Source organism: Zonotrichia leucophrys, chromosome 17 (assembly GCF_028769735.1).
Source record: "Zonotrichia leucophrys gambelii isolate GWCS_2022_RI chromosome 17, RI_Zleu_2.0, whole genome shotgun sequence".
Taxonomy (NCBI): Eukaryota; Metazoa; Chordata; class Aves; order Passeriformes; family Passerellidae; genus Zonotrichia; species Zonotrichia leucophrys.
The window spans coordinates 11,383,932-11,397,970 of record NC_088186.1 but is presented as its reverse complement, the minus strand read 5'-3'; the positions used below and the strand labels follow the sequence as shown (position 1 = coordinate 11,397,970).

At 55.3% G+C, this 14,039-nt stretch overlaps 1 protein-coding gene across 1 annotated transcript; it reads left to right on the top strand.

Annotated features, from left to right (window-relative positions):
- The first annotated feature begins 405 nt into the window (after window positions 1-405).
- SAPCD2 (suppressor APC domain containing 2) lies at window positions 406-12,171 on the top strand. Its single transcript, XM_064727793.1, has 6 exons — window positions 406-830; window positions 5,301-5,434; window positions 8,538-8,684; window positions 8,802-8,900; window positions 9,405-9,518; window positions 10,397-12,171. Exons 1-6 carry the CDS (start codon window positions 425-427, stop codon window positions 10,523-10,525), a joined length of 1,029 nt encoding a protein of 342 aa, XP_064583863.1. The 5' UTR covers window positions 406-424; the 3' UTR covers window positions 10,526-12,171.
- Window positions 12,172-14,039: the final 1,868 nt, after the last annotated feature.

Below are 14,039 nucleotides of genomic sequence, written 5' to 3'. Positions count from 1 at the left end.
AGACCCACGGTCTTTTTTTGCTTCTCACCCTACCCTACCAGGGAGGGAGATAGGGGTGCGTTAGGTGTTGGGGGGATACACAGCCAGGGCAGCTGACCCCAACGGACCCAAGAGATATTCTGGACTATACGACATCATGCTCAGTAGATAAAGCGGGGGGAAGAAAGAGCAAGGATTTGGCGTTTGTCGTGGTCCCTCGTCCACAGGGGAGGGTCGGGATCCCCCCGCGAACGGAGCGGGACCCACGCGAGCCGCGGGCCCAGGGCGGGGCGGGCGCCGCGTGCAACTCAAATTGCCGTGCGACCTCTCAGCCAATGGCCGGAGGGCCTTCCTGCCGCCAGCCAATGGGAGTGCGGCACCCTCCGCCGACAGCCAATAGGCTCGGGGGGCGGGGGATTATGGAGTAACGCTCGGAGCGGCGGCGATGGCCCCGGAGCGCGGTGACCGCTCGCTCCCCGCCGGTACCGAGGGTCTTCCCCGGGTTTTCCTGCAGAGCCTGCGGACTCTTTTCGATATCCTGGATGACCGGCGGCGGGGCTACGTGCACCTACGGGAGATCGAGTCGCGCTGGCGGGGAGCGGAAGCCCAGGAGCTGCCCGCCGGGGTGATGGAGGGGTTGCGGCAGGCGGCGCCGGCCAGTGGGTACCTCACCTTCGAGAGGTTCGTACTGGGGCTGCGGGCGGCCCTGCCTGGGACTGAGCCGCCAGTGGAGGGTGGCGGCGGCGGACGGCGGAGCGCGGAGCAGCCGCCAAGCCCTCGCTGTTCCGAGGAGCGGCGGGGGAAGAGCGCCGGACAGCGGGAACCGGGGCACGGCCAGCCCCGAGGCCGCGGTGAGTGGCGGGACTGGACCGGGGGCTTCGAGCTCGCGGCGATGATGGCAGCGCCAGGATCGGGGACTGGCGCTCGGAGGTCGGGATGGGATCCCGCGGTTCACCCCGTTCCCCTGTGCCCTCCTCTGGGCTCAGAGCCAGCGGTTCTCGCAGGGCCGGTGTAAAACTCCCCAAAAGTTACTGTTGGTGTTGACCGGTTTGGCTTCGCTGAACTCCGATTCCGGTGAGAATATCCCAGCGCCGCCGCCCACCCAGGACTGTGCTTCCCTCGCGATGCGCTAGGCTATTTATAGCACTGACAGGAGGAATTAAGGGCTTTGCCGTAATATGTCCGTGGTTGTCCCTTGGCGTAGAGTCTGTCCTGACCTTCCCCGGGGATGGATGGCACAGCTGGGCGTCTCGGAGAATGGCTGGGGTCCTGGAGACCCCCAAAGCCGAGCAGCTTCGCTGGGGTGAAGCTGTGGTCACGAAGCAGCGGTGTGCTTGGTGGGCTCTGCGCTGGGCTGCCTCTCAGGAATGATTCCTTCATGATGTCATGCATGGTTTAGACAAAAAAATGCAAAACCCGATCCAGCTTTTTGGTTTGGATCGTTCCACAGCACTATTCCCTATAAAAAAATAATTAATCAATGAATAAATGGGAGAGAAGTTACCAGGGCAATGTGCTCTCCTCTCCTAGGCTTTGTCCACAGGGCTCACCTGTGTATCTCTGTGGATTCTGCCCTTTCCACAGGATCTGCCAGAGCCCTCCAGGGTGGTACACTGACCCTAGCATGGGGGGACTGTTTCACTGGCATCTTGATTTGTTGCTAGTCAGTAGAAGATGTTAAAAGGAAACCAGGCTTCTGGGCTTATCTGGGTAGGTAATAATTCTTTATCTAGGTTTGTGAAGTGCTTTGAGATCAGAGGAGACAAAGTCTATGTGCAGAGCTGGTACGTGTTATTGCACCATTTGAGTGCATTGACTTCCTCTACATTAGGAAGGTCAGGCTGGTTTGCCTTTCCAACCCAGTCCCTTCTGCTGGGTAGAGAAGAAGCTTTTAATTGTAACTGAGGTTCTCTGCTTTCCATTTTTGCCTCCAGACTAAGCACTGGAGCTACATCTAAGGGAATATTATTAAGCAGACTAACTTTTCTATCATCAGGAGTGTAAATCTGGAAAAACCTGAAAAAAATCCTGCTTGGTGAATAGACAGCAGGTTGAAAGCTCTGCCCTGGGAAGGAGTGAGCAGATGACTGCAGCAGCTTTCTGCTTGCTGAGGATCTTTCCATTACAGGGTGATGTTCCATAACTGTCCAGAGCCTGTGGGCGGGGTTAGCACCTCAGCCCTTGCTGCCAGCGTCCTACACTGCAGGGCCGTATTTTGGTAAGAGGCCTGAGTTTCAGGTTCATTCAACAGCTTAGAAAATGGTACAATTCAGTTACTCCACCTCTTTTAGCTCTAGATCCAGCACAACTGCCCTCCTTCACAGGGGGTTTCCCAGGGTGCAGTTGAACAGGTGGATGTTCTCAGCTGGCTGCAAGGCAGTTGGGCAGTGCTGTGGCAGGATATGGCTCCATCCCTGCTGCCGAGATGTGTGGTGGGTGCTGGGTACGGCCTGTGGCTCCAGGAGGACCTGTCTCCACTAAGCTGATGTAATTTGGGTGTGAGGCTACTCTGAGCCTCCAGCTGCATGTGGTGGCTTCTGTAAGACCCCAACCAAATGCAGTGAGATGATGTGTCAGTGCTCATAAGCTGCAGTGAGTGGGAGAAAATGCTCCCTGCCTGCGTTTTAGGGGAAGAGGGTGCTCACAGAGTGCCTCCCCAGCTCTGCTTTAGGTCTAAGGAGCATCTACACATGTCAGAGGTGATTTGGATGTGGTGATTCATGGCAGAATGGCAGAGGTTGGGGTCAGGTGGTTCTCCTGGCATGTACAAGGGTGCAGTGAGCCAGTGGAACAACAATTCTGTTCCCTCTCCCACACTAACCTCTGTGGGCAGAAGTGCTTCTGAGGTCCCTGCTTAAGTCATCTTCCAGCTTCTCCTCAGCCCAGCAGTGCTGGTGCAGTCTGCGAACTCCCCATGGTTCCTGGGGAGCCAACAGCACCCACTGGATGCAAGGATGCTGAGGTGGATATTGAAGAAGTCACAGGGCAGGGAAGTCACCGTAATGATGTCCCTATGTTATGGTGCCTGGTCTTGTCACAGCAGTGTCTGAACACATCGCTCTTGGGGGTCTTTACCCCACTAGTTCCCCTGTGAGCTGGGCCCTGGAGAAGTCAAGGCACAGAGCAGAAAGAGCCCAGACCCTGGCACTGGCTCCTCCCCAGCACAGTGCTTCCCCTCTCTCCAGGGGTGGCTTGGCTCTAGCAGCTGGAGAGCTGTTGTTGGCACTAGCTCGAGGGAGTGGATGGTTTGTAGGGCCTTCTCTGGGCCATTGTCAAGGATAATTGTGGAGAAGTGTAAAACAACCATGAAGTGTCTGCCCTGGGCAGAGCCTGTCCATTATCACATGGCAAGATCTCTTACACCTCTGGTGATCTGATCCTGTTCTTTCCCTAAGAACAACTATCCCAGCTCATTAGCAGGTCCTGTTTTAGCCACTGGCTTGTCAGCTCAGGTGTGCAGAGCTCAGTTGGTTGACCAGGAGCTCCTGCTTATTAAGGGGGCAGTTCAGCTCAACACAGCACTTCTAGGTGACTGCAGCAAAAACTGTTTCAACATGTGACTGTCCTGCAGCTCCTACCAGAAGTGCTCCTGGCTTTGCCTTGGGTTTCTGACTGTTGAGAGTATCCTTGGTTTTGGGGCTATTCCTCAGCTTTTTGAGAAGGACATACTACAGGTCTGCTAAGACAATGTTTGTGGTCATACCAGTCTTGCTGGGTTCCTCCCAGATAGATGTGGGTGTATGAAACCAAAGGCAGCTGGCACAGCAGATGGATGGGTGATACCAAAGACTTTGTGTTCACTGATGTGCCTGAGTACTTGCTGGGAGGTGGAGTGAGATGCTGTGATGGACCAGAAGGAGGACTTTGCCCATGACATGGCAACCTCTTTCTCCAGTGACACAAAGTGACAAACTGAGGTGTCTCATTGCCTGCGCCCCTGAGCCTGTCTCCTATCCCTGAACCAGTGTGACTGTGGCAGCAGAGGCAGCCCTGGTACAGGGCTCCCACACCTCGTACCTTCAAGATGAAGGGTGGCTCCTGTGGCCATGGCTGCCCTCACCTGCCTCATATCCTTCCTCTCTCATGTCCATGTGCTCAGCTGAGGAAACCTGTGGAGCAGAGGGAAGAAATGTGCCGGTCCATGAGGTGCCACACACCCTGTCCTGACACAGCCCTTTATGTGCCTGTGCCAGGGAATGTGCCAAACCTGTGCCAGGCAGCTGTGGTAGAAGGATGTGCGAGGGGTGGGGAGCTGTCTTGGGAAGAGGGCGTTTTCCCCAGCTGCCTGCCATCACTTGCTGGCTCCCTGCTGCTTTTCTTGAAAAGCCACGTTTTGAAAGGAACTCTTGAGGAAAGCTGTGTGCAGGGAGCAGGCAAGCTGTGGGACTGAGGGGGTGGCATGAGAGAGCGTCTGCTGGGCACTTGCTGGGGCCTGGGGCAGGAAGGGAGGAGCACCATGCTGCTATCCAGACTTGCCTGGGGATGTGCTGGCTGCACCCGTAGCTGCCCTGATGCTGTGGTTTGGGATGCTGGGGTGTCAGGGTTCTGCTCTACCAGCTCACCTAGCAGTGGATCAGAGCTGGCTTGCCTGTGATGGCAGGGCTGGGTTTCTGGTGAGGTGGGCAGTGTTGGGGCTTGTATGGCCTTCGCTGCAGGTGCCCAGTGAATTCCTGCCTGGCTGACAGGCAGGAGGTGCCTGATCCAGCCTGGAACCTGCCAGTATGAACTTAATCTTCAAAAACAGGTTATGCATGGATTTGCATCAGCACCATGTGTTTTTAGTAGATTGATCTTTTGCAGGATAGGATGTTGGGGTTTTAATAAGATTGTGGAAAATCTGCAGTCGTATTTACTTTATGGTTACATCATAGACATAGTGTCTGGGCTGAATATCCACATGGCCAAGTCCATCACCAAGCAAGAACTGCCTTCAGGAGAAGTTGGTTTCCTGGCAGAGCTGATGTCACCTGAGTGGAAGCAAGGTGTCCCATGAGGACACGTGAGGGCAGGCAATATCACTAATGGTTTAGTTGCCCTGGCTGGGACTGGACCAGCTTTGCCTGGAAGCTGCTTGCTTTCTGCAGAAGATGGGCTTGCTTTCTACAGACTTAGGCTGAGATCTGTTGCCAGCCTGGCACAGCTGAGTCAGTCATTCCTGACATCCGTTCTGCCTGGACAAAAACAGGAGCAGGCATTCAGGCTGGTGGTTTTCTCAGTCTCTCCCTGTTTGTAAGACCACCTTGCAGATCATCTCACAGAAGTGGCCCTGGGGAGGATTTTGTTGAAAGTAGCTTGTGGCCTCATGCCTTGCTCTGTTCCAGGTGGTGATGCTAAGTCTGCTGGGCAGCCCCAGGGAGACAGTGACCACGCAGGGGCTAGGGACACTCGGAGGCATCAGAGAGGCCGTGCAGAACACCGGAGACACACCATCACCAATGGCGTGGACTTCAGCATGGTAAGGGAGTGTTGTGGGCTCCCATGAAGGGGAAGGTGGGTTGCAGGGGTCCCTCACTGCTGATGCCATCTTTGGGCTTTGGCTTCTTCTCTGCCCACCCTGCACAAGTGAGTTGTGGGACGTCAGGTAAATACTGGTATTTGGATTTGAAGGTCTGTTGATATATGTGGATGTATATCATTTCCAAGGTGCTTTCCTGAATCCTGACAAACAGGGAGGAGGTGGATCCTTTCCCCAGAATGGGGTCAGCCCATGAAGCCAGCATGCTGGCTGCCTTCCCCATGGGCAAGGTCTTGGGAAGAGGAAGACGAAGGTGGAGGTGTGGGAAGAGATGGATCTCTGGGCCTTAAGAGCACCCCAGCGAGGGTCAGGTGTGCTTTGTGCTGGCAAGCAGTGGGGCCAAGCTATGCCCCCTCGCAGATGTTCCATGTAGATCAGGGCTCAAACATGCAGGTCCTCTTGGCTTCCAACAGACTTTTTGCAGCAAAGCAGAGAAATCCATACTGAATTTATTAAGGCAGCTCAGGATGGAGGAGTCTGTTCCCCTCTCTCCACTGCTGAGTGGAGAGACTTGGATCAGATTGCCTGGGTGAAGGGATCTCATTTGTTCCCAGCTGGAATGGAGTAGCTGCCTGGGCATGTTGTCCACAGGCTCAAGCTAAATTGTCCAGGGCAGAGAGCCAGGACCAAGCTTGCAGGATGAGTACTTGTGGCACTGTCACCACTGTACTTTCACTCCTTGCACCCTGGTGTCACCCTGCTCCTGCAGCCCAACAGGCGTGACCAGAGTTGCCCAGCCTGTCGCTGGCCTTGGGGGACACAACATGGCCCCATGCCAGCCTGGGGAGGGGATGTTTGTGCAGGTAGTTTGCTGGGCTTGCAGCCATGAGAGGGACCTCTGCTGGGAGGTGCTGATAAGAAGTGATGAATGTTGTTCTGTGTGTCTGGGATTGAGGGCTCTGCTTCTTGGGGTTTTGAGGGTTGGGGAGAGAGGAAGGTCTCTGCTTCCCTTGCCTGTGTGTGCAACTCTGGGCTGGAGTACATTTCAGGGTCCCAAGCTCAAGGTGCTCTGTGAGGGAATGGTGGCCACCATGTCTCTCCCCAGTTCTGCCATAAGCATTCTTGCTCAGGGCTTGTGTTGTCTTGGTCTCTATTCCCCCAAGTTGTCATGTGGTCAGTGGGAGGCATGTCCCCTCCTTCCTTTTCTCCCTATATGTTGCCAAGTGCTGCACTACCTTTCTGTGCTTTTGACCCCAGAGAAATAGTGTCTCAGCCTTCCCTGACACCCTGAGCACAGCCTTTAGGCACTGGTGCCATTTCCAAGCCTACAGAGAGAGCTGGGACAGGTTTGGGTCCAGCAAGGACTGAATCTTTGTACTGTCACCTTCCTTACCCCTCCCTGCCCAGATGTTGGGCTCCCAAGGGACAAGGAACTGTCATTAGACTAATTTGCCTGAAGCCCTTGGGAAATGGGAGCACTGCTGCCCATCCTACATCCTGAAGTGCACCAGGACTAATTCCTCCTGAGCAGGGAGCAGAGCTGTGGGGGCTGTGCTGCAACCCCCGGACTCTTTGCACTCTCTCATCTAGTGCTCACTCACTCAGCTGGCGTTTTTCCAGCCAGTACCTCATCTGTTGGCCTTATTTTCCCATGACCATGAGGGTGCTGGGATGAGACCTTCCCTGAGAGGTAGAGCACTGTCATCTGTAAGCAGCCCAGGGCACAGCTCTGTCCCCTCCCCTTTACCAGCCACTGAGCACCAGCCAAGTCCAGCTTTGTCTTTCTCCTGCCCCAAGTGTCTCATCCTGGCGAGATGCTGCTTGTCCCCCCCTGGGCTGGCAGTGTCCCTCTGCTCTGTGGGATGCTCCCTTTTCCTCTGGTCTCTGTGCTGGCCAGCAAGCCCTGTGGGAGGAGGGCAGGACAGGCAGCAGTGGGCTGCACCCGCAACTGGATGGGGATCCTTGCCACATACAGCACCTTCTTCATGCCCCTCAGCATCAGCACCCAGGCTCTGCACTTCTTCCTCTGGGTATGTCCCTTTGGGCCATTGGAGAAGGGTGTGGGGGGAGTTGTTCTGTTGCAAAATATGTTTCCAGGAGCAGCAGGAGCAAGAGCAGCCCCGTGTAATGGATGACAGGTATGGGAGGCAGAAGGGCTTTGGGGCTGGCAGTGGGGACATGGAAATGCTGATGGCCTGAAGAAGGTCTTGGTATGGCCCTACTTGTCCACAGGGTTCTGTTCAGGGTCGCTTCTGAGCTGCACCACACCTGATGTTCTCCAAAGGAGGAGGTTCTGGTGCATCCAGCATTTTCTGGGTGACCGAAGTCTCTGGTGCCTGCGGATCCCAGGCTGTGCTGTGGGTGAAGGCCAAGCTGTGTTTTGGCAAAGAAGGCAGAGGCAGTGAGGCAGGAAGTTCCCCATGCCCTTGGGATCTGGGGGAGCAGCCTTTTACTGCAAAGAGAAGGGCCATGGGGTCACAGGGTGAAGTGATGAATGGGTCACTGCCCATTGCTCACTTGCTCAGGCACCCTCATAGCAGCTCCCCGGGCACAGCAAGGTCCCCACTGCTCTCCAGGTGATGCTGGTGTTGGAACCTGAGCAACTGGCAGAGATCTTCTGCAGAGAGGTGTGGTGTGCTATGCTCTCCTCGGTTTCATGTGCCTCCAGGGGTGAGGCAAACTGGGGAAACAGGGCTGCAGTTTTTCCCTGACTTCCAGCCTGTAGACTGAGCTAGACTCTTCAGTGCTGACCAAAATCCAAGTGTGTCTGTGCAGGGCTGACTCTCACACCCCAAAGGGAGCTGGGGGCAACTGCAGGCACTGCTCCTGCTGCCTCCCTGGGTAAATAGGTGAAGCAGCCTGTACCTGCAATGGTGAGCAGGAGGGTAGAGGTGACTCAAGTGTCCTTTTCTTCCAAAAATCTTCCTCCAAAGCAGCATCGGGCAGCAGTCATTATCCTGCTCCTCTTCAGCTTTTCTTGGGGAACGGGGCTGAGACCCTTACCTGTATCCATATCCCCCTACACCTCATGAAGAAACCAACTCCTGGGACTTGACAAAGCCTTGGTGGGGAGTGGGTGACACCCATATGCTCTGTCTTGCAGCTGAAGTACATGAAGGAGCTGGAACAGGAGAAGGATTTCCTGTTGCAGGGCCTGGAGCTTATAGACCGGGCTCGAGAGTGGTACCACCAGCACATCCAGCTCATGCAGGAGCACCAGCGGTTCCTGGGGAAGAGGAGAACCAGTGCTGTGAGTCTGGGGCTTCTTCTGGCTAAGTTTGGGTTTGGAGAACAGGGCTAGGAGGTGGCCAGATCTGGAGCTGATCTCATGGTAACCCCCAGCCTCTTCTTCCTCCCCATCCTGCAGGATTTCCCTGAAGGTGGCCAGAGCCACCTGGGGCACCTGGTCCCTAAGCTGCAGGAGGTGAACCGTTGCCTGGGTGACCTTCTTTCCACTGCCAGCAAGGTGAGAACACCACATCAGCAGCTTGAGGTTGTTTGTGTGATCTTAAGATTCATCCTATCCCTCCCACGTTGGTGGCTGGGCTGACATTGGAGCTGCCACAGTCTCCCCCAGCTCTGGGAAGGTGATGGAGGACAGCCAAGAGGACAGTACAGCTGGTCCTGAGGTGGGCTGGAGGATGCTTTGGAAGGCCTAAAGATCCCTAAAAAGGTACAGCCATTGTCAAGGTGCTGAGTCAGCCAATTCAGAGCAGACTGTCCTGCTGGGCAGAAGCTGGAGGAGCAGCCCACTGCTGCCTGTCCTGCCAGGCATGCTGGCAGGAATGCTTCCGCGTTCTGCCCCATTCACAGGGCTGGAGACCCTGTGATGGCCTGTGTTGTGATTTTAATCTTCTGCTGGGCTTCTCTCAGGTCTTTGTGTGCCATAGAAACATCTCACCTTGAAAAAGGCCTGGGAAGGGCCACAGGCTTGAAGGCTCAGTGTCTCATGCCTTCATCTTCTCTACAGGCAGCAAACCCCTCCTCAGCACTGAGCAGGCTGGTCCCTGTGACATCCCCAGCCTCCACAGGCTCCCAGCAAGCCATCAACATACTGAAGGAGCAGAATCGGCTTCTCACCAAGGTGAGCGGAGGTGGGGGTGGAGGAGATGCCCTTGGGGGTGCTGAGAAAGGAAGGGCGTGGGATAGGGCCGGGGAAGGAATGACAAGCAGTGGTCAGGAACAAGGAAGTGTTCCTTCAGCTTGGCCAAACTTGGTCATCCAAGGGGGTGTGGGCTGCATGTGGAGGCCCTCTGGCACACAGGTGTGCCCAGCTGTCTCCAGCTGTTTGCTGGGTGAGTCAGTGGCAGGGATAGGGCATTCCTGCCAGAGGGAAAAGACTGTGACAAATGGAGGTCACAAGAGAATGCAGAGGCTGCAGCTGGGGGCTATCAGGGAAGGGATGGTCTGCCATCTCAGGCCAGGGCCAGGCTCACTGCTGGGGTTTTCTGTCCCAGCATGTGGCCACAAAGATGCTCTGGAGCTGGAGTCCCTCTGCTCTGGAGCCAGGCTGGGACAGCTGGGGGTGTTCCTCAGGGGAAAAGAAGAGCAAGAAGACCTCAGAGCCCCTTCCAGGGCCTAAAGGGCTTCTATGAGAGCTGGAGAGGGACTTTGAATAAGGGCCTGGAGGGACAGGACAAGGGGGAATGGCTTCCTGCTGCCAGAGGGCAGAGTGAGATGGGATAGTGGGAAGAAATTGTTCCCTGTGAGAGTGGTGAGGCCCTGGCACAGGGTGCCCAGAGAAGCTGCCCCATCCCTGGAAGTGTTCAAGAACAGTCTTGGAGGAACTGGCTCTAGTGGAAGTTGTTTCTGCCCCTGGTTAGGGGCTGGGATGAGATGGTCTTTAATGTCCTCCTACCCAAAGCCTGTGATTCTGTGGTTCTATGAAATTTTACCAGCAACCTGACCACTTGCCAGCAGTTTCCTCCTCTAACTAGCATTTTCCTCCCCTGTCTTGTGCAGGAGGTCACTGACAAGAGCGAGCGCATCACTCAGTTGGAGCAGGAGAAATCTGCCCTCATCAAGCAGCTCTTTGAGGCTCGTGCCCACAACAACCATGAGATGAGCCAGCTGGACTCCACCTTCATCTAGCACATGCCTCCCTTGCCCCATCCCCAAACTTATCTGCGGGTTTCAAGGGACTCTTGCCCTAAACTCATCACACCTGCTGCTCCAGGTGTTGTGTCTCAAGGTCTGGGGCTGCTGGTGGCATCTCTGTGTGAGGGAGCCGGGACCCCTCTTGGGGAGCATCCCTGCCCTGCTGATGGCTTATCAGCCATGCTGCTCTCAAGCTGCTCCTTTCCTGTCTCTAAGTGGGCTGCAGGGATGCTGTCCCCAGTCCTGTGACCCCCAGCAGGCAGGAGACATGGCTGCTGTCTGTGCTGCCTGTGTGGGATGAGCTGTTGTTCCCTTGCTGACTTAGGCTCGATTTTGGATGCTCTTGGGAGAAAGTGATGTATCTTCAACACTCTAGCAGCATCTCCAGAGAAGCCTGGCCCTCAGAGGGTGCTGGCTCCTGCTTGTCTTTCTGTTGGAAGACGAGATTGGAAATCCAAGGAGGCATGCCTGCCCATATTCTGCCTGCCAGAGGCACTGTCTTGGCCCTGTAGTGCCCAAACTGGTGGTCCTCATGGCAACCACTCTGTCATGTTTGTGGTAAGGATACCATAGTTGCTGTTTACATGGCTGTAGGCTCCTATAGGAAATGAGCCATAGACCCAACCAAGATAGCCTACATCACTGAGCTGCTGTTTTGGGCTGTTGACAAGTTGAGGCAGACCCCTCAGTCTTTACTTTGCTTGACCTGGCAAATACTTCCTGATGACTGCCAGGATTAGATTATTTTCATGATGACTGTGAAAGGAGAAGTGATATTCATAGCCTGAGGATGCTCACATCAGCCTGACCTCACAGAGGGTCTTTAGAACTTGGTTTTGTATTTAACTGAGTGTGGAACAGAGCAGAGGCTGACAGGCTCTTCCCTGTGCACATCTCCACAGGGAGAAATGGCAGCTCTGCCTCACATGGTTGTGGGGGATGACATCCTGACTGTGAGCTGCACTCCTCTACAGGTGTCTCGAGGGGTGGTGGTTGTTCAAGATGGGTCCTATTAGATGGCACCTCCTGCTTTCCACCCAGCTCGGTGATGATGCTTGAGCTGAATGGCATCTGACTGCCTTGGTACTTGGTATCCATGGTACTTTCACTGAAGATCCCATTTAGCACAGCCTGGCCCTCTGTATCCCCAAGGCCAGGACCTTTCTCTCTGGTGTTGTTTCATGGTCTGACTCTCCAGGCATGATTCTGTGGCACTGAGCTGGGCTGGGCAGTGCTGGTTCTGCCCTGAGCTGACACATGCAGGCCAATTCTGTTCTCACTTCTGTTCTTATCTGTCAGGACTCTGTCCCATCCAGCTGTTCTCCTTGAGACTGATCCTGAGTTAAAGCTTATTGCAAGGCATGAATCTCTGCTCTGCCCTGTGCCTGCAGCTGGAGTGGGGATCAGCAGAGTACCAGGGAGATGGTGGAGGAGGAGCAGCAAGGCCATGGCTAGTCACATCCCCTGTCTGCAGGAGTTGGTTGTTAGTTGTCCCCTAATGGATGTTGCCTGCCATCCTTTTTGTGATGCCTCCTCTAGTGTCCACTGCCTGTTTTGCCTGAGGTTAATTAGAACTGACCCTTTTTATGAGGGTTACCTGGCTTTAGGGATAATAAAGTGGGGTGACTTATTTAATTTGTCCTTCTGTCTCTCCCTAAATCACCCCATCTACTACAGCCAGCCCTGCAGTCCCTGACTGTCCTGTCTCTCAGAATGCAGGGGGAGCTGAAGCTGCAATCTGGTGAACAAACAAAGAGCCTGGGGGTCTCTGTACCTGGACATGTTTTCATGTCCTTTCCCATTACCTCTGGGCTTCTCAGGGTCTGGGGATACCCTGTCCCCTGCTGTGGAGCAGGGTCTTAAAGCCACATGCACCTCTTCCGAGTGCTGTAGCCTCATCTATTTACTCCCCCAGAAGCTGTGCTTGGGGCTCGCACTGGTCAGGCAGTGCTGGTGCAATTCACAACCTCTTACTTGTTTTTAAGTACCCTTTCTCAGAGCTGCTCCACAGTGGTGGCAACAGTGGCTGGTGCTCTGCAGTGTCTCCTTCCCACAGGGTCAGCCACAAGGAACCTCTGTGGCATGGCATGTGTGGCACATGTCCCTCTGCCCTATGCTGAGATGGCAGCTCACACAGAGTGAACCTGAGGCTCTGCCCTGATTGGGGTACCTTCCTTTCCCAGGCTTCCCCTCCTGCAGAGGCTGAGCCTCCCCTGTGGGGAGCAGAGCCAAGAGGGACACCCCAGTCCACTTATTGGCAGCTGGCAAAGGAGTGTCTGCCATGGCCTCTTCCAAGTGCTGCTTAGGGCAGCCACTAGTTCCAGCTGAGGCAGGAAGAGAGTTGGTAATTGCCCTTGGTTCCCATTTCATGCCTTTGCTTGGGTGTGGAGCCCATGAGGGCTTCCAAAGAAAAAGAAAGTCAAAGTTCCCTTTCCAGACTGTTTCAGACTGGGGGTTGTCCCAGTCCTAGCCAGCAGCACTGGCTCCCATCCCACCTTCTGTGTGACTGTGGCAGGTTGTGGGGTAGCCCTGGGAGTACCACAGCCCGCTGAGATCAGGTTTCCCCTGGGAACTGCAGAGTTCACCTCAGGCTGTCACTCTGGCCTGGCAGCCACATGAGCCAGATGGGCTTGACCCTCCCCTGTGGGTGTGGGCTGTGTCCACTTTGGCACCCTTAACAGTGGGGGCTGGCTCAGGAGCCATGAGACCTGCATTTGTGGCCAGGTCTGTAAGTGATGTGTACGCTGGGACGTGGGTGAGCATGTTCCATTCTCTTCAGGCTTTTTCCTGCTGGAACTGGGTTTGCATAGATCGGTGGCACCTCCAGGGCTCTTATCTCTGTCCCTCTGGGAGCCTCTCAGGATCCCCGGCCAGCCCTGAGTCCCAGACACCTGGGGCAGCCCCAGCACGGCTGACAGCAGGGAGACACTGTCTGTGCCCTGAGGGTGCTGAGGGGAGACACTGCCTGTGCCCTGAGGGTGCTGAGGGGAGACACTGTCTGTGCCCTGAGGGGAGACACTGCCTGTGCCCCGAGGGTGCTGAGGGCACCTGGGCTGGTGCCTTTGCAGCAGGAGAGACATCGGTAGGAGATAAAGGGCCGGCTCTTAGCAGGGGTTAATCCTAGGTTTTATTCTAGGAGTCTCCAAGGAGCTCCTGCATCTCAGGGGGCTCCTGCTGAGAGCCCCCCCCCGGGAGAGGTGCCAAGGTTACATTTAAAAGGAGGTGGAAACCCAAAGTAGAGAACATTTACTGACCAATAAGTGACCCTGAGGGATGGGTACTGGGAGATGGACATTTAGGACAGCATATGGGGCAAGGCTTGGGGGGCTGACCCCTGGCCTCTGGCTGATCGTTCAGCATCCTGGGCTGAAGCTTCTAGATGGAGGGGATGGGATGCTGAGTGATTGACAGAGAGCCAGGATGGGGGTTTGGGGGTGATCTCATCCAGGGAGAGGGATTACACAGGTAAAGGGAGGGGATACAGTCTGGGATAAACCATTTGGGAAAA